This window comes from Strix uralensis, chromosome 5 (genome assembly GCF_047716275.1).
Source record: "Strix uralensis isolate ZFMK-TIS-50842 chromosome 5, bStrUra1, whole genome shotgun sequence".
NCBI lineage: Eukaryota > Metazoa > Chordata > Aves > Strigiformes > Strigidae > Strix > Strix uralensis.
In genome coordinates this window covers 31,049,536-31,075,004 of record NC_133976.1, presented here as the reverse complement: position 1 = coordinate 31,075,004, position 25,469 = coordinate 31,049,536, and the positions used below count along the sequence as shown (strand labels likewise).

General features: G+C 37.2%; 1 protein-coding gene across 7 annotated transcripts in view; it reads right to left on the bottom strand.

The window, feature by feature from the left end:
• IMMP2L (inner mitochondrial membrane peptidase subunit 2) overlaps positions 1 to 21,151 on the bottom strand; it is a 487,583-nt gene extending 466,432 nt beyond the window's left edge. For all 7 annotated transcript variants that reach the window (XM_074870290.1, XM_074870291.1, XM_074870292.1 and 4 more), the window contains exons 1-3: positions 21,093 to 21,151; positions 10,460 to 10,597; positions 3,586 to 3,689 (exon numbers count right to left, since the gene is read on the bottom strand). In XM_074870290.1, coding sequence (XP_074726391.1) covers positions 3,586 to 3,689; positions 10,460 to 10,594 — 239 coding nt within the window. In that variant the 5' untranslated portion in view covers positions 10,595 to 10,597; positions 21,093 to 21,151. The remainder of the gene's footprint in view (positions 1 to 3,585; positions 3,690 to 10,459; positions 10,598 to 21,092) is intronic.
• Between the last annotated feature and the right edge of the window lie 4,318 nt (positions 21,152 to 25,469).

Here is a 25,469-nt window from a genome sequence, read left to right as displayed (position 1 = left end):
AAGAAAAATGAATTCTAGAGCTATAAATCACTCTTTGGCAACATCTTTTTATAACAGTGCCTGGATTTGTACACAGTAGAAACCAAATTACCTATAGGTAAGTTGGCAAAAATGTCCATTAATATGCAATAGGAGAACACTATCTCCATTAGTACCAGGTAGTGGAGTTGCAGCATATATTCCCAAGGACCTGCATGAGCTGTACAGCCCATACTGTGATGCACACGGCTACAGCTACAATGCTGTTGGCACACAAACTGTACAGAGTAAAACCAGCTGGGACAAGGCTACTCACCTTATAACTCATTCTGCAACACCTGATAAAGCTCTACATAACTGTTGGTATCTACCACAGCAGAGCTCTTACAAAAGAAGATGCGTTCTTCACCACAAAAGTTATTGAAAGACCAAGGTCTGCATGGCAAAAATATGCATGAATTTATCTTTTAAAGATGACCCTATGTGCCACATGACTATGTTCTCTCTTTGAAGAGAAATAAATGCATTTCCAAAACAAAGAAAATTAAAATGTGCAAAAAGAAGTCTATTAAGAGATGCAAAATTACTATTCAGGAACATATAATAATTGAAATTATTTAATGTATTGAAAAAATATTCCTGTTTTGATTTTTTAATTTATTAAGTCCCAGTAATATAGCAGTATCTAAATTAAGCACTCAAGCAAGTGATCAAATTAAGGATGATATTAATTTCCCTTAGTTCTCAATTGTGAGTTCAAAATTTGTAATATCTAACACTGAGGTCTCTCAATTCTGGTACCAATAAACATGAATTTGAGCTAAAAGGAAAAAGTTAACTGAAAACATCTTCTAAAAAGCCGAGGTAAGATTTAACTATTTGTAAAACACTAAACTGCAGTAAACAAATTGTTCTTTGCTACCAACTTATTCACTCCATTGGTTTTATCTGACTAATATCATACTTCGAAGGACTGATGCCATTTAAATGTCATGTCTAAAACCAGGTATATGCACATGTGTGCACACAGAGTGGCTAATTTCACAGTTGTGGTTGTGATGCATAGTTACATCTACATCAGATGCAGAGACAGGGATGACAGAGACACATTACACGTTTCCATAAACATGCAGTCTTCATTTAATACCTTAACAACACATAAACACCACCAAGTGCCTGGGGACAGGGCACTCAGTTGTAATCAAAGTCAGCAAATATCAAATACATATATGTGTTTGTCAAGAACTAGATTAGATGAGAGAGGAAAAACTTTTGGATCTGCAAGCAGTATCACAAGCATAATCACAGGCTGATTGATCCTCTCTTGGGGCATCCAGGGCTACCAAGACTAACTCATCTCTTTGCTCCAAGGTTTGGCTGTTGGCCAACTGGACTTTGCCAGATGGGATCTCAACAATCCTTTTTAAGAACTATGATAGAAACAGCATCCATCCAGAATGGCACAGTATTTCTGATGGTATGAAGAAAGAAAAGAGCTTGGATGGCCCTGGTCAAACTGCCATGAAGGAATATCTGACCTCAGCTCTTGCTCTGCAAAACACCACCCTCCCACAACCTCATAGCTATTTTCTACTATGACTCAGCAAAGAGGAGACAGTGGATAAATGTTAATCAAAGTAGGATATGAAAGAAGGTTTACATATCCATCTGCCTATCTCAGTCAGACCAGTACTTTCTTATCTGAATTTCTGACAGGAACAGAAAAAGCAGCAGCTGATGGGAGACTGATTTTCCCTGTTCATGCCTCACCTCAATCAGCCAAATCCTCTGAGGGCCACCAAGTAAAATTCATGTGTATACATAGGATATCTATTCACTAGTGAGTTATAGAAATCATAGGTAAACCATTGAAATGAAAAGGATAAAAATGTTAACCTTTTACACAATTAAAGTTTCATGTACCAAAAGTCGTCTCAAACAACTCACATGGATACAAAATCACATCTAGACACTATATCCTGCAAGTCTTTACAACACAATTAAAAACTTTACATCACAATAAGCTAGTAGGCCAAAGCTGCTTCTAATGAACCCATATCATGAAGTACTTAACAACTTAAAAGTTGTTACCGATATATAAAATATCCTTCGATATTTTCATATAAAAACTATTCAACTGATTAATTTTTCCATTAACTTCCTTTGTATTGTTCTTAAAGCACTTTTTGAATTCTCTAGTCTGATTATTCAGTGTACTTCCCCAAAGATTAAGAAAAACCTTAATACAGTGCATAAATACAACATGACTTCTTCCATGTGGGTGTACATAAGCTCCACCAGTAACAGGCAAAATTTTCAAAACATACAAAAAACCAACAGCATCTAAAATATTAGCTATCGTGCCCAAACAAACAGCAAAGTGAAAGCAATTAATGCAGATGGTACCACAAACCTTCAAGAAGTATAATAAGAATTAAACTATTCATACTGTTTTCTGATCAGACATGCTCACCTTCTGTTCAGTCTATTAATTACTAATCAGTTACATTCACTGTTTTAACAGTCACCAGAGCATGACTTGGGCAGAGGGATGCACACAGGCAGAATCAGATTTTACAAGCAGTGATTAAGTGACCTGAAATTGGAGTCATTTTGCAATATCAGGTGTTGCAAACATGAATAAATTCATATTTGTAGCTAGACCATTTACAGAAAATCTTACATGCCAGACAGTAAGACAGACCATAAAGTAAATTTTAAGTTTCTAACAAAAGAAGACTACATAAGAAAGTTTGCTTTAAGAGCTGGTAGTGAAAACTGTACAGGTAATACAAATTACCACTACAGTGAAGAGGTAGAGAAAAACACAGGACAATTAGAAGAGAGATATGACAAAAAGGAAGCCAGACAACATAGCTTCCAGACAGTTCTGTTACAATTTACGTATTGTGCGTTTCACTTACGAAAGTAAAACTTAAGATTAAACTATCCAAGCATGTAGTACGAGTATGTATTATATCATTGTGTCAGTTATACACATTTTGACATTCCATTTCTATATTACATTAAGGCTAAAATGGAGTTTCTGTCCTCTGCTGGTCTCGAATATTTCCAACAGTGAAACACTGCCACCTTTTGGCTTGATACATAGACCTCCCCATTATATTTGTAAAACTTTTTTTTTTTTTTTTTTTTTGCTACATTTGTCCTTTATAGAGACAGCTGAATTCTTGTGATCTTATTTAAAAATTTAGTCAGTAGCCATATTTCTCCAGGGGAAAACAAAAGTTAATATTAATTGGTAAAGAAACACTATTTTTCTCACAAATATGATTGCATAGCCACATAACGCTTTATCTATTTTCTCTCTTTATCTCACAGCTCTTTTTTCTTGGCAGTTTTGGTACACATATATCCTGTATCACATAACATCTTACACTGCATTCCTTTCAAGTAAAAACTTGGTAATGCATTCTTTGAACATCTGAGTTTTGAAAACTGATTCTAGGAATAACAATAATGCATTGTTAAAATTTTTATGTTCCTTATTCATATATATACTTACAGTATTCTAGATTAAATATGAAATACTGAGAGATCAACATTTATATAAGCACGTATTGAAACGTATGCAAAATTACTTACACCAATGACACAATGTCCCCACGTTGTACATCATAATTTCGAATGCTCCACTGGTTCAAGAGCACTACATCAGATGCTTGTCTTCCCCCAGGATTCAAAGAAGGCTGAGAGGGGAAGGGGGACAAAAAAAAAAAAAAAAAAAAAACAGCTTTAGATCTACATTTCCTCTATTAATCTTCCACCTAACTCTCATTCCCTCAACAGGTGAAAACCATTAAAATCAGTAACAATGTACCCACTTACTATAAGAGGACCAAGAATCTCTTGTATTCTGGGAAATATGTTTCTTTATTAAATGTCATGTTACACATCATTAATTTATGACAAACTGTAGTTCACATCTTTCAATGTACTACTGCATGCAAATTAAATTACACAGGATACATACTTATGACAAGCCTGATGAAAAAAAGTGATTGCCTTCACTGCATATCATTTAATATTAAAAATGAAGGAGAACCAAGAACACTAATTCCCAGAAAAAGTAAATTTTCCACAAGCATCTTACTACTTATACAAGCATAACACACTAAAAATGAAATACAAACTTGTAACAATACTAATTTCAGTACCCTTTGCAAAGGGAGAAAACAAACCCTAACCTACAGAATATACTGCCACTGCCAGTAAATGTGGGGCTTCCATACCAGGATACAAAGAAGCTTGAACTCTCACAGAACCATACAGTGAAATGAGACTGTTCACTAACCTCAACATTAAAATATCCAAGTAATTAATTAGTACAGAGTATTAGGAGGTACATAGAACCATACATAATTATTTTGTGTGACATGGTACAAATCAGGGTACCTGATCAATGCTGGCTCTGAGTTAAGCCATCAGAAACAGCAAAGGAAGGAAGTAGCCCATCACAATAGTATCCTCATAGATTTCTGCAGGAGTTATTTCAATACAAATACTCTTTTTACCTGACAAAGTATTTAAGAGTAATCCAGGCTAGTCTTTTGATAGCTTATTTCTCAACAAGCTCTTTCAGACTCTTCAGATACAATTATGGTATCTCCAAATTGGCCAGCAGATGACCTGTAATTTAAACTCTGGACTTAGGTGACATATGTAATAAAGCAGAGCATTGACACTAGTCAGCCCTCATTTATAGGTATGATAGCTGCAATATTTGCTAAAATTTGATTTTTTTTTTTGTAGAAGAGGTTTTCAGCGTTCACGTTACAGTCCAACATGGCCCTCCACATGCACCACCAGACTTTCACTGCTGAGATTACCCTCCCCAGACTGAATGTACCTTTGATGAGCAAACCAACTGGAGTGCAGGACTGAAATTAACTGCTCTGAACACAATTACACAGTGTTAAATATCATTGTATTTTTAGTCAATAAAACTATGCTCCCAAACCAGGATGGATACTTAGTATTTATTTTTAACTTCAGAAGTGATTTAAAAGTGCTGATTTCTCATTACTACAGTTTCCTCATTCATCTTTTCTTTGCTAACCAGACTGGTTGATAAAGACCAATGGGACTTGTGAAAACTAGCTTTTCAATGTGCAAGAAGTACCAATGTGCTGGGGTCCTGAGTAGGTATAATTCACATGAACTGTAAGCAATATGATAGGTCAAAAGAATAAATATGACAGGGGTGCGAGGGGGGGAAATAACACGATTTGTTTAGTTAAACAGCGAACAAGGCTAGTTACTACAGGGCAAATTTCTAGTCAAGCAAGTCTGCAGATCAAAGATCACCTTAACATCCACAGAGATACAGTCCAAGTCTAAGCTATAAGTATATTAACACTCATTGCTATTTTATCTACTAGAGACTAGTCACTGCAAGAGCCAGATAAATTTTAAAAACATGAGCTAATTAGCAGATATTTGATTATTATTTTTTTAATCAGGATTTTTGCAGAATTATTTTCTACCTTCATAGCGTCTTCCACTAATAGTATCTTTACATACAAATTCACAAACAATTCAGAGTCATACTTGTTTTACCAAATGCAGGCACATATGGGTCAGAAGCTAACAATGGTACTAAATACAAAGCAAAGAGGCCGATCTTACAAAGCAGGAATCATACATATGGTATATTCTGACAAAGTAAACTGCTTGGTACTCAAAAGTATCTACCTTAGAAGGCTGGAAGAGAAGGTCAAAACAAATGGAAATTTTAAACCCACTGCTCCAAAAGACAATGTATTTCACAGCTGATATTTAGAAAAGATTTACAAGAGTGTTCCAAACACTTCCTCTCAACAAAATCTATACCAACTTCATCTTACAGAGAAATACATCAAGTAGTTACAGTACTGCCCTAGTTGCATTATCCCAGTTGACTCGTACTGTTACCTGTATTTAAACAAAGGAAATGTTTTAGAGTTTAAATAAATTTAGATATTGCATAATCTTTTTAACTTAAAGCACTCTAAATGTAGTACCACATTGCTGGCTATTTTTAACAATACATTGCTCATGTGGTTTTGACAGTGGTTATCCAACTCATTACATATTAGAATTGTTTGAGAGAAATATGACAATATTTTTTTTTCTTTCCCACAAAACAACCTGACATACTCAAAATGCACAGACAAAAATACTATTTTGGTAGAACAAATGTAAGGAAAACTAGAATGAGACAACTTTCATTCTACATCAACAATTACATTATTCCATTAAAAAAAAAAAAAAAATCCTCTAAATCCTTCAGCAATAACATACATTGTGATTCCACAACAAAAAGTATAGAAAGAATTTAGTGCACTGTGTTCAGAGACAACTTATTCCCCATGACATTTTTACTAGTGATAAAGTCTCAGGTCTAGCAAAACAAAAACATAGCTTCTGAAAAAGTAGTCAACAATAAGCTCACAAGGGCTCTTTATCAGAAACAAAACAATACAGGGGCTTCTTCCTTCCTCTAGCTTGAAGCGTTGTTTGCCCAAGTTCTTGGCATAATAGCCTGCTACAAATGAGACACATAGGTCTTAATTTAGAACTGTGGTGCAGAAGTCACAAAACATTCACTCTTTCCAATTACTAACTAATCTAATGCTAAAAGCATGCAAATTGAGATCCCCAGCCATACGATGAAGCCTCACAGGACACAAGGTTCCATAAGTAGGAGGGTAAAAACATGCCCTTTTACTATAAATAATGATTAACTTGATAGTTGTTATGCTGCTGCTAGTGAATACCAGAAGGTCACACTTATTTGCTTATAGCTTGGGGAACAGAAAGAATATTCACTTGAGCTCACAGGCTTAGGTACAGTAATCCTAATAATAAAGTTAGGAGAAACTGCCACAGAATAATTACAACTACTATTATACATAATGGAATAGAACATTCAATAATGTTTGCTGCCAAAACAAGCGTGCTTCGTCAGAGATCGCTGGTCAGGCCACTTGCTATAATCCTTGGTATTGAGCTGTTTGCAATAGAACTTGCATATCAAATTGCACATATGCTCCCATCTTCCATCTCACTTGAAAACAGTCCATTTGATTTAATGAATTTACAAATGTATATATCCATGGGGGATTCCCTTTTCCACATCATTATGTATGAAGAGTTCGTAATACCAGACAAGCAATGAAACTCAATAGAAGAAAACATAACTGGATATCAAGATGTCCATATGATAACAAACATTTTAAAGTACACAACTAGCATTAGAAAAAGAATCTCAAGAAATTCACAACAGCCAATTAGAAATCATATTAGCAGTTGTGTCACTTACATTCAGTGTTGTAAACAGATTACAACTCACGTGAAACCCACTATTAACAAAATGCTAGATGAGCACATTAGTCTGTAAAATCCTAAGCAACAAAATCACCTCATGTGAGAATTAAAAAAAAAAACCACACAGTAATTTTGGAAAGAAGAAAGAAGGTAATGAAACAATTTTAAAATGTTAAAATTATAAACTACAATACTTCACAGTTATTCCCTATAGGTTAGAGTTAATACTCATATATACTGAAGTCAGCGCAAGTGAAAAAATTATGACAGGTGGCTGAAAGCACTGTAGAAACACAAGATCAGCTTGAGACAATGAAATGCATGAAGTCTGTCGTAATTGATTTGGAATAAATCAGAAAATTTGTATTTTCATTAGAACCTTTATTCAGCATGCTTGCCAGGGTGTCAAAAAGTATTACCATCGTCAGTAACTATGAAGCAGCAGTAAGGCTGGTCCAAAACAAAAGCAGAAAGTGAGAAGGGAGAGACCGTGGAAGAGAGAACGAGAGTAGGAGAGCGAGCATGACACAGAGATATTTATTCCTTGCTTCTTGTCAGAACTTTTAATTTCAGGCTCAGCAGGAGCCACAATGATGAGTACACAAAGCCAGCTAGACATTTTAGAGGTCTATTACAAATTATTGGGAATCATACCATGATATCTTCAAATTGAGACAATAAGATATCACTGGAAGCATGCGACTGATGGATACATGACTACATGCTGACTGAACTACACTCTCCCTCATACCCATAGCTTTCAGATCCATTCAACATAGATCACTCTTCAGAGAACAGAGCAAATAGACAGAATCGCAACACAATGACCAGTACTCTTTCAGCCTACTGTGCAAGAGAGAGGGATACATTCCTTATGTCCTTATTAGACTTAGTTAGGCGTCTAATAAATCTTGGCAAGGAAATTAGTATCTTATTAAAAGCACTAGGAAGTTTTTTTTTTGTAGTCTGAAAAATATCCATATGCACAGAAGTTTAAAAAAACCTTCTATTTCAGTGCTACAGTCCAGAATAAAACCAGAGAGATAATTTTACAGACACTGCGATGTCAGTGAAATTAGAAGTGTCAGCTTTCAAGCTACACATACTTCAATCAACAGAGGGAATGTTTAATCAACAGACATATCAGCGGAAAAGCTTAGATTTTAATCACCCAGTGAATATATATTGCTTTCCCTAGCCACTACGAAGAACACATATCCTTCTTTGTCAGGTTGAATAAATCTCAGCAAATAACTGTAGTGTTTTTCAAATCTTCCATGGATAAGCCACAGTTAACTATATGTCCTTCAAGTGAGTACAGAAGCAACACGCCAGAACAATACCAGAGCACTCCCTAACACTTGAGACTTTAACTTCAAAGGAAACAGAAAACTGAGGTCTTGACCAGAGGGGCTCAACAGACTTGTGAAGTAGGGAGACCTAGAAAATTTCTTTCCAGCTACTGAGATAAAACTATCAAAACAAGAATGGATGTCAAACAGAACATTATGTCAGAGACAGAAGAGACCAAACAATGAAAGGCAATGTGGCATGGTAAAAAAACAACCCTCAAAAATTAAATGCTCAGGTTATGCTCACTAGTAAGAACAAGGAAAAAAACAACACAACAAAACTAGCCAACCAACACCCTCAAAAAACCACCAAAACCATAAAATCCAAGATACATCTGCATCTTGAATGCTGCATATGGCTCTAGATCCCAACAGAAGCAAAAATGGGGAGATGGAAAATGGGGGAGTTGTATTCATCTGGCTGATTTTGTACTTAACTCGATGCTGTGGTATATTTCAATTTCTCCTGTCTGAAGATAGTAAAAAGAGAATGAAGCTGTTTTTCCCAGTTTTCCACTCCTCTCCTCCTTTTGAGAGCTAATTTTTGGCTCTGCAACTGTAAACCCTGAGATTCTCCTACTTTTGACTGGTCATCAATGATATTCAGAATAACACTAATGAAAAGGGAAAACATAACTTATGTTACACCTCTAACTTCTGGTCTTGGATTGTAGAATTACTGGAGTATGATGATTTTACTTTGGTCCCTGTTCTTGAGGTGAGAGCCTTCTAGACCAGCTGAGGTTTCTTCACAGAGGTTAAACACCAGACTACAGACTGACACAAAAGGCACAATGCCACCTTGCTATTCGCTCCTCCTCACCTCATGCTTTTTATAGCATTAAACACAAATCAGGCAAGCCCAGGTTCTAGCCCAGGTTTTGACTGCATGAATGCTGCACAATTCAAACTCCAGCAGCTGGTCTTGATTGCTGTGAAACCTCTCTTGAAGGTTCTGAGCTTACTCAGATAATCAGAAAAGAGGGCTTGGCTTCGAGAATCAAATCCTTAGCTTTGTTAACGGGAATGTTGCAACATTGGAACAAGATAAATTATAGTTTTCAGTGGTGATGTACAGCAATACACAGTGCATATGACTTAAAATGCAAAGTAACCATACAAAAATAGGCTAACTACATTACAACATACATTTTTCAAGCCCCAGTAAGAGAGGAAACAAAGTAGCTCTTCACTATCATGAGTATTTATTTAGCTTCTAAATGTTACACAGCCTATTTATATTTATCTGCTTACACCGTATTCAGTATAACCAAAGTAAAAACAGTGAACTGATACTTGAGTCCTGATAAGCACAGGTATTAATATTATATTCATACCATTTTCAGTATTCTTCACTGAAATGGTGCAATACTTGTTCATTAGTAAGAGCAAGTATAGCAAGAACTGGTTTTGCCTTGCAATTACTATAATACAGCTAGTAAAAATTAATAAAACCTCTTTGTGAATCATCAATTCAAACCCAAGAGACAAAAGGTGCTCAAAAAACAAATCTTTATTTCTAAATGACTAGGAAGATATATATAAAAAAAAACCTCTTTATCACTACTCATTTATATATTTTCCTTTTACTGAGACAGAATTTTGGCAAGTTTTGTTCTCAAAAGCTTTTCTTTTTACATCATAAAAGTATTTGTTTAGCAAAGTCAAAATTAAACTGTTCCATACTACAATGTGATCATTTAGTAACAATTGAGAAAAAGATTTTTTTCCACCTTACTATTGTCAGTGGACAGTGACTTTTTAATTTCCTGACAGACAAAAGATATTTCCAGCAATACCTGCATTGATGCTCCTTCCACCCTTGCTACACAGGCAACTCTATCCAAGAAAGTCACCGTTACGGGAACAGCAACAAAGAAACCTTTAAAAAAGGCTTTAATGTATCTCTTCCCCAAACCTTGAGCCTGTGCCATAATCTGAAAAATACGAATAGAAAAAAAAGTTATAAAACAAATTTTAAGTAACAACAACATTGCAGTAATTCAACAGGAATAAATTAATTATATTATCTGTTAGGTTCTCCCAATATCTACAGTGAAAAAAAAGGAATGTGCACATGAGAATGAAAAAGAACAGAAATCTTCATCAGAATTTAAAACTCTACTCTACAGAAGAGAGCTTGATACTTGACATTTACCCTTTAGCTAATGTGACCACTTCTTGTGATCCTGTGCTAGCAGAAGTACTTGATAAAAATGACTCAATAACAGTTCAGATAAGCAAGAAGCAAACTGATGTAACCAGACAAAATCTAATTATGTGTTTCTTTAAAAAAAAAAATCAACTAGATTGAAATAACCAATTACAGACCATTCAGTTGGAGTTTACAATGAAAATTATGTAAATAATTTTCTCTCCGTACACTGATAATTATTAATTTGTGATCCCCAAAGACAGACTGTGTTATGTAAGGAAAAGCTGACTATTTGCAGCACATTACAATTTCTTTATTAAATATTTTCACAAGTAAAAATGCACAAATGCATCATTTCCACACTTGTGGTAACTGCAAACATGTAAAATCAATTCAAATCGTCATGCATATCACAGGGACACACAGTAACACACTGACTCCTTGTCCACTACTACATCAGAAAGTTAAAAGCGTATTGGCAGACTGAGCACCTAAGTAATGATACATGGGACTATACCACTCCAACTCACCATTTATTATGCTATATCCCATCTGTTTATTTAGCCCTGAACATTCTTTAAAAATACCTACAAAGTAAACTGAAACACAAATCATTTGATTGTATTAGTTATACCTCTGAAAAGCAAGCTGAATATCCAGGTACTGCTGCAAAGGTACAAGACTACTTTACGTAACCGCAGTTTCATTATAAGAAATGCTGCCCTTCACCTTTGGCAAATACAATTTACATTGTTGTTTCCACCTAATGAATCCCTGGTAGACCCCACACAAGATCAGTTTGTGGAGTCCCTGCTCCCTCTATCACATCCTAACTCTGACAGATAGTAAAAGAAGGAGAAAACAGACTGTGACTTGAACTTTTGAGTCTTTCAGCGTGTGACTATATTCAAGAACACAGAATTATTTTTCAACCAAAGTAATGCAAAACATAGATACATGCAGTTTCATTCAATCCTTTCACAAACAGCATATTTAGAATTTCACTATATAATCATTTTTTCTGTGTTGCATTTTCAGAAATATGGAAGTGATTATTTGTATGCAAAATACAAATTCAGATCACTGATTAAACAGTACTCAAAGCAATATTTCTGCAACAGATATAGTTTCTCAATTCCATAAAGCATTACGCTTTAAGAGAGGAAAGCTGGGTCTACAAAGTAACCCATCAGCATATTCTTCACTAAAATTCTTTATAGATACTAATATCTTTGCAATGACAAGATCTGTCTTCTAAAAGACAGGAACATCTTTTCTATTACTTTTGACATTCACCTTCAGACTTTTTTAAATCTTTTTTTTTTCTAAATGGAAATACTTCACCACCATCTATAACTCTTGCTCATAAGTTTAACTAGTAAAAAGTCTAAAGGTACTTAATGCTTGTAATTTGATTATATGTTCTTTCTGCACATTTCATGAAAACATTTTCTATTTGCATCAACAGCTTTCATGAAGAATTTTAAATAGGTTGTGAAACAATAAAAACCTCATCAATTCAAGACAAATGTTAAAATGCTTTACTTTCAGCTTATCATTTAAAAACTTGTTACTAGAATCAATCCACCAAAAGAGCCTATTACCTCAATCAGCAGATTTACCTTTAGAATTATTCCACATAAAAACAGAATCTCTAAAAATGAGGGTTTTGTCTACTATTTAAAAATATACCATTTCATAAACCTTAATACCCTTCTCTCAACCTACTGATTCTGAACTTTGCCTCTGAAGTTTTCTGGCTAGAATTCTACTCCTCTGCTATGAGGTCTGGCATATCTCAGATCTCCTCCACTCTAACAGCAGTATCAGCCCCAAAATACAATTTTGAGACCTTGCCCACAAACATGTCCACCATGTTCCCTACAGTCACTCTTTGAGCTGAAAGACATTGCCTGACATGTATCACAATATGACTGATTTTGGAAATTTTTTTAAAAATTTTAAGAAATCAGACAAACTTACTCTTTAAATTTCTCATAGTCAAACCTATTTTTTATTAATAATGAAGCATGAATGTTCACCCCATCCCTTCTATTAGATCCACTGATAGATCTTATTACAAACTTCTTGAAAAAGCCCCATGCTGGTATCTACAGAAAAATCTAGTATCCGAAGAAAAGCAATTGGTCAGGCAATCCACAGGAGAACAACCATATGCTCCTAGAACTACAAGCTAATTAATAGTGACACAGATTCTAGCAGCCAGGTTAAAACAGTTAAGACAAAATGCTACATTCTCAGTACATCACTTGGTCAAGGCCACACCGGGAGTATTAAACAGCTGTGGACAAAGCTGGGAGTTCAGGTCCTACTTTTGTGGGTTTGGACACATGCAGTATTACAAGGCACAGTATGAATAAAGAAGAGGGGAAAAACACCAACAGCACCCCTACAAGCAATTGATTTGCAAAGCCACCAAAGCCAACAACAGTTGTTGTGCTGAAGGACTTCTCTATTTGCTCTGAAATTTTTTTTTTCTTTCTTTCCTTCTTCCCTTCTTCTACTAGGCAAATGATCAAACCACTGGTTTTATCTTCCATCCACACCAAGATGAATCCTTCATTTCCAGTCATTCGCTACATTCTGAAAGTTTCCTGCTCCCCCACCTCTCACAGTAAAGGACAGCTTTTCCCCAGGACACAAACTGAGCAGGCAAGTAGATTACTGCAGAAGCCCTTCTTCCCAAGATTGTAACTATACACACACCACAGTTTAAACAGTTTGAGAAGAACTACTTAAAAACAAATCCATCTTTAAGCTTAAGTCCTTCCATACAACAAAATATTTTTAACACAAGGGTAAGAAGTTACTACATGTCAGTATCTCATTGAACAGTGTGCATGTCTTTGCCATGTCTATTTCATAATCTTTCCCCTCCAAAAAGCACAGACAAGCATTTACCATCGGGGAAATACACGCACAGGCAGAGTTGCCATGCAACTGTTGACACAATAGTTCATCATCCAACTGCCAGTAAATGGAAGGTTACTCATCACTCTTTCAGTAAGAGGGGCTTCAAGTTGTCTTGCACTGTCACAGGGGGAGAGCGTAAATGTAGGCAGCAAAAAGACACTTTGCAGCACTATCTTCTGCCAGTAACCGTGCACGTGAATGGATAATCCTCAAGTGATAAATACTGTTTGATTAAAATGTGCAATGTTTTCTTTTCTTATACTTAGGTGGTCTTAGGAGAAAATAAGGGAGAAAAGTAATAATAAGCATTTACTGTAAAAGAATTTAGGGTGGTAAAGGGTAGACACAACAAAGATCCTTACAATTTTTTTTAAAACACAGTAATTTTCTGGTTGGAGTATTTGTTTAAAAATAAAGAAAACATTAGATAGCTATCACTCCTGGAGATAACACTCTGCTCTTAGAGATCATATTTTATAACCTCAATGTGCTCTAATTAACTATTTTCTTGGAAAACATAGTAAAAAAAAAAAAAATCTGTGAAAACTACTGAAAGAAATATTGCTGTAACTTTCAATTTAATATATTTTTCTTTACATTATAGATAATTTTTATATTTATAATATAGGAATTTTGTAGTTTATATTAATTTTAAATTTATAGTATAGAAATATTATACTGAATGTATTTATAACAAAAATCTGTTTTCATATATCAAATTAATATATGGGTTCATAAAAAAATGCATAAAAACATTATGTGTGCTTGTCATTTATACATACAAATGCTGATTTCCAATGTTCAAAGTGAATTACAAATTTTAGCAAGGTTGAAATTACTATTTCCAAGACTCTAATCTGCTTTATTTTTAGAATCTGAGGTTACAAAGTTACTTCTAATGCTCCTTTAAATTGCATTTTAATTATTTTTTAAAGAAGAATATCCTCCAAGATAGTCAACTTTTTCAACAGCTTTAAATCTAAACATATAGAATCTGAGGAAGTGTTGGACAGCAACACTCAACAAAAATGTTAAGGGCAAGAAGCTAATTATTTCATAGGTATATAAAGATATGCTAACAAGTTTGAAAGACACAACATAATTTCCTAAGATATAAACATAAAAAGATGGTAATCATATATACTATTTTAAAATTGTAAATTCATTGAAGTAATAAATCAGTAAGTAACAGTTCAAATGCTTCCTAAAAATAAGATCTCTGCGAGTTATCAATGTTTAATGATACTGCATGGAACTCCCTGGTATGTAAAATTCAAAAGATTTCTAAAATATCTGTAGATTTTAAGAGCATCACGTTTCCAGAGTGAAATTCTGAAATCCAGTGCAGTGTCTACTTTATGCTGACAGCAAGTTTAAATGCATGTCAGTGAAGCAAGTGAAGGTTCTTTGCTGAAAAAAAATAATTTAACCAACACATATTTCTGGATCTCTGCCCAGTCAGTGACACCCTGAATAAGATCAACAAATCACAACACTTAAAAGATGGCACAACAAAACCAAACACATAAAACACAGAAAAAATAATTTAGAGATGCATATACTTCTCAGCATTTGTAAATTGCACTTGGTTTAGGGGAAAAAACAGAATAAATCAGTAGAACTGAAAAACTTCAAAGCAGCAACCTTGAAAACTTGTTTGAAATGGCAACATGGACAAGAAAAATCCAGGATCAAAAATGCTAGTATATAGCAGGTCAAAGCATTAAGAATTTCACATTGTGCAGCTCAGAGATTAAGGCAGATGGAGCACAGCATTATCTGGACTGAAGTATTTGGTGCACAAAAGGTCCAGGGATTATAATGAGCCTCTCGTGGGTACTACAACATATGGAGCAGAGATGTTATTTAGATAGCTCTCTATGTGTAAAATGTTTATTTTTTCTTACACTTGCCTGCACATTAGAAGACACTGTTTATCAAACAGCCTGCAGAAAATCATCAAGTAACATTCAGAAAGCCCCAGGTTACAATATATTTGCAAATCTAGGTACTTAAAAATTACCCACAGAAGTATGATAGGAAAAATAGCTGTAAAAACAAGGCATTAGCAGTCTTCCACAAAGGAAATAAAACAGCCCCTGATGTGCTTCTACAAGAAGGCGTATGAGGGAACAGGAAGGAGGGAATTACAACCTGTATGGAAAACAACTACCCAGCCAAGACTGCTATGTTAGCTTGAAATGATCTATTCGATCTAGTTCAGAAATTAGTAACTATACTATATACAGTTCCATAATCCATTGAAATAACCAGCTCCTCATTAATCACAACATGCATTTTTCTATAAATCAGTGGCATCACACTAGAATTCTGGCATATATGGTTTGAAAACAAGAAAGACTTCCATAACAGAAAATACCAGAACACATGAATAATCCCAGTTCTGTTGCATCCTATGAAATATAAAATTGAGCACAAAAGCTTTTGTTTTCAGACTGATACAACTTGAAGACAAGGTTATACCTGGTCTAACAATTGTGATGAACAGGTTGCTGCTCAGTATCAGAATTTGTGTGATCTTTATAGCATGTGCATTTTCTACAACCTTTCATGATACTAGGCCAGACCAAACTACTGCCATGCAACCTGACCCTCATTTCCCAATTTAGTTGTGTATTTCAAGAACTTTTACATTACAGTGATTTTTGTAATGGTGTAAATATACAGACTTTTCAGTAGGCTAATTTAATACATATAAATTTATCCAAGTACAGGCTGATGCACACAGATATGATGGTGATGAATGCCACAGAAAAATCAAAATAGATTAGTCCATGTAAGTTTTCAGTTAAAAATAATCAAAATAGATCCATCCATTTAAGTTTTCATTTTAAAACACCGCCTAGTTCCAGAAGGAGCCCTCATTTATCCTTCAAAAAAGACAACTCCACCCTGGTATTATTCCACCATAGTGGTGACATGGCTATTCCATTAACGTATTTATACTCTACACACAGGTTTTCCTCACAGTATTCCTCCATCATATTAATCTCCCTGTATCCCCCTGGCACGCAGTCATTAAACATCACCACTCTATTGTGAGTTTGGAAATGTCACATATCATGGAAATGACTGTTGTTATTACTGAAGCAGCAAATCCTAACCCAGTCAACAGTTTCAGTATGTCACATGTATGCTCTATAATGCTCTGCTGTTCTGTTTCTCCTAGGTTAGTCATTTTGTCCTGATACCTTGATGTTTTGCTTGTTCCAAATACAAAGCAGCATTTCGTTAGCCTCAACTCCATTATATACCATTTTCTTATTCCTTAATTTGAATTAAAGCAATTATGATTTCCATGTAATAGCTCCCATCACTATGAAATACGCAGATTTTTTTTCCAGTATACCACAATACAAAAAAGCAACAATAAAAATCCAGTTTTATAGCTCTGAGAAGATTACAACATACATAGAAGTTCCCAGAAACAGACAAAAATAGATCAACACAATGAACTTTCAGCTTATAAACCACATCAAAACAAAAAAGCTTAAACCACAACAATCAGCAACCTAATCTGTCACAGAATTATTACTGGGGAAAAAAAAAAAATCAGTTTAATGTGGAACAGATTCTTCTTTTAATCTAATATTATTACACCCCATCACTGGGATTGATCTCATGCACAAAGGCTCAGTCCACATGTTGGTTGTAACTAGCAAGAAATTCACATTGTTTATTCTTACAAATTAATTTTGTGTCTCAAGGACACGAATTTTACCCTCATGGACAATCTTGTATTTCCAAACAAAATATTTCTCTCTTCAAATATAAAGCAAAAGTGGAAGAAAATTCAACTGTAGATGAAAGTTACTCTCAGTAATTAAAGTAACAACTAGTTCAGAATGGAGAGTAATCAGACACCCCTCAGTTCTGAGAAGTTAGTCGGGATTCTATTTTACACACTTAAGCCATACGATCATTTTTCTATGGGTATTGCAATACAAAAAAGATCAGTAATTGTTATAAATCGGATCTTTTCAGAGCATTTAAACTTAAGATGTAACACAAAGTCTTCAAGTACTATCACACAAGTGACTGGCAGAGTACCAGCTGTTCTAACAGAAAAGATAAAATAATTGGTTTTACTCATTTCTGTATCTTCAAAGAAACTAATAATCATTAACATACACTGTACATAAAAGAAAGTACTAAATACATCCATTTTGGAACACAAGTGAACAACATAACACGTATTTAGCTTCTTGCAACTGAAAGTTCTGTGCTGCCTTTCAGCTTAAAGATTCAATGCATGCAAAGTAAGTTAATTTTATAAATTGATTTGAAGTGCCCTTTACAAACAACTAACAGCTGCTGTTATGTTTTGGTCTTGAGTAGACTGCATAAATGAGGTGTTGCTTCCAAGCTCACCAAATACATGAATTATATTTACAGTAAACAATAGTATAACCTTTGATTTTTAATTAATTTTCACATTTATCTAGTCAACTCTCTGGATTCTTTCAAGTACCATGAAACTTTGATGTTAGTTGTGGTTACCCAGATTCAAACTTAGGCAAAAACAACAACAAAAAAGGGAATATTACATTTTAACCAAAATATTGAATGTTATATGAATACTTAACGTTATATAAGAGGCCGAAGAATAACAGCATTCAACTCAAAACATGAATATTGTCAGAAACAAACTCTCTAGAAGTTTCTGCATTTGGATTAAGTTTTAGTACAGAACAGGGAAGTTTCTTCTGGACTAATGGAAAATCAAATAAGCATATACAAGAAACAAGCTTCTCAGCTACAAGTCTTTCAAGTATGCAAGTATACATTGAGTATAAGGGCAGAATTATAACTGACAATATTTATGATGGCATGAAGAAATTCCGAAAGAAAGAATAGAGAGAATGTATTTAATATTTGAAAGGTGTTTTCCATTTTCAGTGTACTTTACAAAAATAACTAGTTCATCCACAACGACCATAAAGAAGGCTTTGTGCATACTTGCTCAAAACAGGGGGGGGAATTAGAACTGACTCCCCAACATAACATTGCCATGAAATCTAGCAGTAAGACCTGATGAACCAACCACTTACTATCTACTGTTTGTGGCATATTAATAAACTAAATGTATAAACTCATACGCAAAATTGTGCCTTCAAAAAACAACTTCCTTTATTTTAACGACTCAGGTTTTATCCTCGAACATTAGAGGTCACTGTGGGACTTTCGAAGAGCGTACCTAGTGTACTCTGTAATAAACATTCGCCACCATATTGATTTTGAGTTTGGGATTTGTGACAACTTCAACTGCCATATAAATTTCTCAGGTCTGAAGAATAAACAAAACAACACAACTAAACCATAAGCATAAGGATCCAGGTGTTCCAGAAACAGCTGGAATCTGTAGCACACTGGTCAGCTTACAAAGGTCCCAACACAAAATTTCAACTGTGACTGTGAAACCATTTGAATCTTAAAATTACTGTTCAGCATGATTCAAGTATTATTCTCATGGATCTGATATCACCCACTACTATACCATGTGTACAGTTACTCCCCACCAATTCCAGGAGCAAATTTATTTTGGTAACAAATTAGAAGTTAAACAGAAGAATCCATAATTTTAAAAGTAAAAGAAATTGAAGACTCCTAGAAATCTCCCAATCACAGTAATTAAAAATGTTACAATTTTACAAAATGCACATGGATTCAGTTACAAAGCTGCATATTGAAAAACTAGGTATAATTCTAAAGTCTTCCAGAGAAATTACTTCATTTAACCTGAAGATCCCCAAGTGGCTTTGTCTTTCAAGCATATTCTGTTGACAGATTTCTATCTGTCAATAACTGAACAATGAACATGTATGCTTCTCAGGAAGAAAAATGTGCTGGTACAAGAAAGTTAGCTAGAGAGACTAAATCTATCTAAAGCAGCTTCATATATCACCTCTCTGCTTTTTTGGTATCTCAGTGCACTCAATTCCAGTTCAACAGAACAGCAATGATATGATAAAAAAAAAAAAATCACAATGGAATACTGGCTAATTAAAATGTATTACAAGGCTAGAGTCTACTTGGTGTTCAGCTGCACTTTATCTATGTAAATTTTCCACTGACTTTCAAAAAAAGTTGTTTTCCTTAAAAACGTTAAGAACACCACTGAGATATGTTTAGGAACTGGCTGAATCTTTTCAGCTTCAAGCATTGTGGCCTTTACACAGAGAAGCACTAAACTAAGAACAGAGTGAAGAACAAGAACCAGACATGGAAAAGCAACCACTTTATGATGAGTTATATCATTAAAGACCAAAATAATAATTTGTCTCTCAGGTGTCCAGGATGTAGGGTAACAGGGCAGCCAATCCACCAGGATACTAGAGAACTGCCATTAACCATAGTCCTCACAGGACAAATATATGACAGAAATAAAGCAGGAAAATACATTAAATAAAAACTGCATCCAGTCCAAGACCAAAAACAATGCACAGCAGAAGTCCCAGTTGCAGATAAAATGCAAGTGAACCGGTGAGCACAACCACAGTGTCATTTGTTTCAAGCCTCTGTTCCCTCCTACGCACACAAATGCCGTTCACACTGCTTCAGTTGTGCCTCGCAGCGTGGCCACGAGTTCTCCCCGTAATCATGACCGGAAGAACACTACAGAGAAGAACAGTGCTCCACACCATTAGCCTTGCCACTTCTTTTTAATCCAGTCCCTTCCCCCTGGGAATTAGTATCTCGGTAATTTGCAGGAGAGGAGGACAAGGGAGGACCCCGACGTCACACAGCGGCAGCGCGGCGGCGGCACGGCAGGGCCCTACGAGCGGGTGAGGGGGACACGGCCTCCACCGGGCCGCGGGTCAGCGCCCAGGCGAGCCATACCCGCCCTCCCCGAGCTCGTCATTACGCCGCGCTTCCGCCAGCGCCGCTGCCAGTACCGTCACCCACCGGGCGGCTCCCGAGGCCGCCTCGCCCCAAGCTGGGAGCGGCTCTGCCGGGCCAGGATCCCCCCATGCCCGGGGCTGCGGACCGCCCGCCCCGCGGGGCCCCTCCCCACAGAGACGCCCCCCCCCCGCCCCGCCCCGCCCAACGGCCGCCGGCGGCTCGCGCGGGGGGCGGGGGGAGGGGCGGCACCGAGCGCCTGGCGCCAGCTTGGGTGGGGGCGGGCTCGCGGCCGAGCCTCCCAGGCGGCACGTGCCGCTTCCTCCCCCCGCCCCCGCTCTCTGTGCTCACGCGCGTCGCTGCTCCCTCCTCCCCGTGCCCCCCTCCCTCTCCTCGCCCCGCCACCCGTTCCCCGCCCCGGCTCTCCGCGCTCTGAGCCCGCCCGGCTTCCGTCGCTCCCCCCGCCGCCGCCGCCCGCTCACCCTGTCCTCCCTGCCGCGGGGGGCGGGCCGCCAGCGCCTCCGCCGCGCGCGAGCCGCTCGCGGTCACGTGGGCTAACGGCTGCGGCGGCGCTGGGCGCGGCGGGAGGAGGCTGCGGGCCCCGCCGGGGCAGGGCCGCCGTGCCCTCCCCGCCCCCCGCCCCGCGAACGGCGGCCCGGGACCGGCCCTGGCCGTGACCGTGCGGCGAAGCCCGCAGTGCGGTGTGAGGGGCGCTCGGCTGCAGGCGGTTGCCCCGAGCGTTTGGTTGTGGCCGGCGGGTGCAGTCCTCTGCAGGCGGTGTGGCCTGGCTGGGGTACCTCGTGCCAGACATACAGCAGACTAGGCCTGTTATGGAAAAAAAAAAAAAAAAAAGTTCTTGGTCTGACGTTTTTTAAGCATCTGTTTGTGTAAGAGTCCCCAAAACCTTGAGGCTGTTGGATTGCTGCAGGTGTGATCTCCTGTGGTGGTGGTGTCACCGAAATCGGGAACGCCTCTTCACACCAGGGTAGCATGAAGAAGCAGGCATTCTCTTTAGTACGGCGCTGGGTGCATGCGGCATTGCTCCACCTACCGCACACACGAGAGGACAAAGGCACACTCCCTATATGCAATAAAATAAAGAAATACGTAATTTCCAAGAAGTACCCAGCTATTCCCAGGGAATCTAATTCATACATTGTACAAGAATGCTAAAATTGGGGAAGGGTCTCTGAGGGGCTTCCATGGTGGTCTGTGGTGGTCCCTAGTGGTTGTGGAAGAGGTGCCTCTTAGTGTCCTTTCCATGAACTCTGGCTCTTTCTTTCATAAAAGGTCTTGGCTCATTGCTCCGTTTGTAGAGTTTCTCAGGTTCCTTATCCCGGTTTCAACAGGTGTCTGCTGGTTTATCTACCCTCCCCAAGATGTACCCATCAAAGCTGCACAAATTATATCCTTGGGTGCATTCCTGCCTGAGGCCCCTTAGAACAGTGGAGATCCAAATACACAAGGACTCTACTGCTGTGGCCATTTTTTAGTAGTTGGATAAAAATAAACTAGTTTGAATATTAATATGTATTGGGAGGTTTTACATAATACTGAAGTATAAACCAGTTCTGTAAATTGCATAGATTGTAATCCACACAGAAAAACTCTGGATTGTGTTGAGCTAATTAGGTTCCTAGTGCATACCAGATTTCAGCTGGACTGATGGCAACCACAGCTGCTGCACATCCGAACTGGCTGCATTGTACTTCCAATCCTGTGTTTGAGAACAGAGATTGATTTTCCCTGTCTAGTGCCAATGGGTACACTAGGGTTTGTGATCCCACAGTCAGAGTGGCTGGTTGTTTTTATCAGCTGCCATAACAAGTGCAGGTGCCAGTATACTCTGAAGCAGGAGGTTTTTCCAGATAATTCATGTACCTTCAAGAGTTGATGGACATGTTCATGGCTGAGAAATCCATTAAGGGTTATTATGCACACAGAAACTACCTGTCGCTCAGGGAGTCCCTAACTAGATGCTGGGAGATACTTCTACTAGTCAGGCCACTGTCAGAAAAATGTAAGATGACACCTCTGCCTGACTCTGCAGTCATTTCTTTCTAATTTGTTATTAAAACATTATTTTTAAGTTCAAATATAAAATTGTTTATAATTGAAATTATCTTCCCTTTGAAACTCAGCTATGAAAGTATAAATGCATCATTGTCTGTAGTCTGATCATGTCTTTTTACAGAGATAAAATATCTTTTCCACAGTTTTTGAGACAGGAATCAACTATCTTAGAAGGCAATACCACAGAGTACTTATTAATGAACTGAATTGGAAGACACACTCTAAGACCAATTTTTAGTACAAGGCTCTTGAATTATGTATACATAATTATAAAATTTCTTGTTACACACTATTCCAAACACAACATGCCCAGCCTCTTGTCATATCTGAACTTTTCAGCAATGCTTACAGCTTTTAATGCTTAGAACAACATTTTCTCAAAAAGCAGAATTAGCTTTAGTGTGATTTTTTTCCTGAAATAACAGTGTGATGCCAACATATTTGTTACCTAGTGTAAACCAGTGATTGTCACCCTATTTCATTTTTTTGTTTTCCATTGACACATTTTTAGATAAGGATTACCTTTGCAATCAAATAATTCGTACTAACTTTGCTGTTAATTTAATGCATTATTTCTTAAACTTTTGAGTTGTGTGCTCACGGTAATATTCTACAATAAGGTTTCTAGTGCATTGTGCAGGAATAAACAGTATTTGGCCACTGGTATCCACCATCTTCATTTTCATCACCCATAATGTAAAAGTTTTAACTGGGAAATCTTCACAAAATGCTCAAAAATATTGCTGCAAAACATTATATTATACTTTCAGTTGTAACATTAGAGAAGCATCTTACGGGAATGTGCCTTGATGTTTCTGTGCATTCAGAGCTGACGTTATGGAATATTTCCCACTGAAACTCTTGAGCCGAAACTCTTCTCCGATTAAAGACTTTTGCTGTAAACCTCTCAAGATCAAATGATGGCTTATCAGCAGTTTCCTTCAGTTCGAAATATGCGTGTGCTAAACAAATAGCAGGAAATACCCATTCTTATTCTTCATTTATTTGTAGATAAAGTGATATTTATCAAAGCTCATACTAAAGTTACCAGCTGCAAATGATGCATGACCAATGTTCACACCATTTTATTTTTCTTCTTTTGTAAGTATTCCTACTGCAGCCGTGTTGCTACCTAAAAGTAGAGAATAGTTTATTTTGCTTTCAACTCTAACAAATAGCTACTGAAAATGTTTTTGCTGCTTCCATGCTTTGATGCATCAGTGGCTGAAATAAAGCATGCCCTTTTCACCCACCTCTTCAATTGCTTTTCAGTTGAGAGTACCATGAAAGTGTTCTTGGCAATCTATAAAACTTTTGTACCACAGTATCCATTTAAAAGACTCTCAGCAGACTGCGGCAAGCTTGATGCTAAAACCAGATTTAATTCATTTTCCTCTAGCTTAATTTCATTTTGCATTTTAAGAGCATGGAAAATGTATAGGAGATATCTAAGACCTGCTTTGAGTTAAGTACCATACATTTGTGAATACAACTATCTATTGAGTATTTAAGGCCTGTTTATGTTCATATAGTAAAGGAATGAATGTTTGAGTGGTGTTGAGGGTATCTTTCTGAAGAGGTGTGTTTTGGAGCAGAATATTGGGCTTGATCCGACAGCCTGACAGCACAGAAAAAGTGCCGTGAAAAAAAGGCATGAGCTCTGGAGGCACAAGATCAAGAAGCCTGACTGCTTAAATGGATATTGCAGATGAACGCTTCACATCATCCCAACTGTGGCTTGAAGGACCAAGGGCAGCAATGAATGATGTGGCACAAAAGAGGGCAATAAATCTTACACTTGCTATTGTACTGGGAAAAAAAGTCATTGTGGCATCTTCAGTATTATTGTATTATTACACATCTCCATTTTATTACATGAGTAGGCACCTAACCCCTGCTAGCTTCTGGGCTCCAATAATGGCTTGTGATAAAGGATTACACACTAATTTTTGTGAGTTTTTTTCAAATGGAAGTTTATATTCAGTGGGAGTTAGCTACCCACATATATATACAACCCACATATCTATATATAAACTAAATTTCCTCTATGTCAAGGAGGTGATGTAGGGCCCTTCTAGGACAGGATTAATCTCATTCACAGGTATATGTTGCAAAGAAATCAGATAAATCACATTTTAGAAGAGCCTGTTTCTCCTCAGTTGCTACTGAGTGCATCTTGTTGACTCCTCACTCAGGTGTGTAGACACATATGGGACTCTCACCATAGGAGGAGAAGCATCCCACCCTGTCTGTGCCAGAGTTCCCAGTGGAAGGCTGGTGACAAAATACGGCAGGAGTACAGGCCAGAACTCCCTGACTGACATTAGTACCTGTGCACTTACCCATGGTTCAGTGCTCTTCACTTAAACAGAGAAAGAAAAATCCTGGTTGGGGTGATGGTGGTGCTATGAGGAAGTTACCATATAAAGATCTTTGGACAAACATTTCTGTTCCTTGGTGTTGATACTCGTTTGACCATCACATATTGTTTATGTTATGCCTCGTACATACTGAAACACAACCTGGTCAGAATAAAGTAGATTTTGCTTCCAGTTGGTCAGGCAGGCAGCAGAGCATGAAACTCTGTAGTGACCTCTCTGTTGGGGAAAAAGAGAAGAATTGAAACACAAGAAATCCTGAATTCCTATCACTGGTCAGTGAAACTGGCATAATCTTTGAAGGGCAGAAAATGTATAAACTTAATTGTGTGGGCTTTTCTCAAGGAACAGTTATTACCCTCAAATTCTTGTCATAGGAAAAAAGGAGGCAAACATGATTTGCAAAGT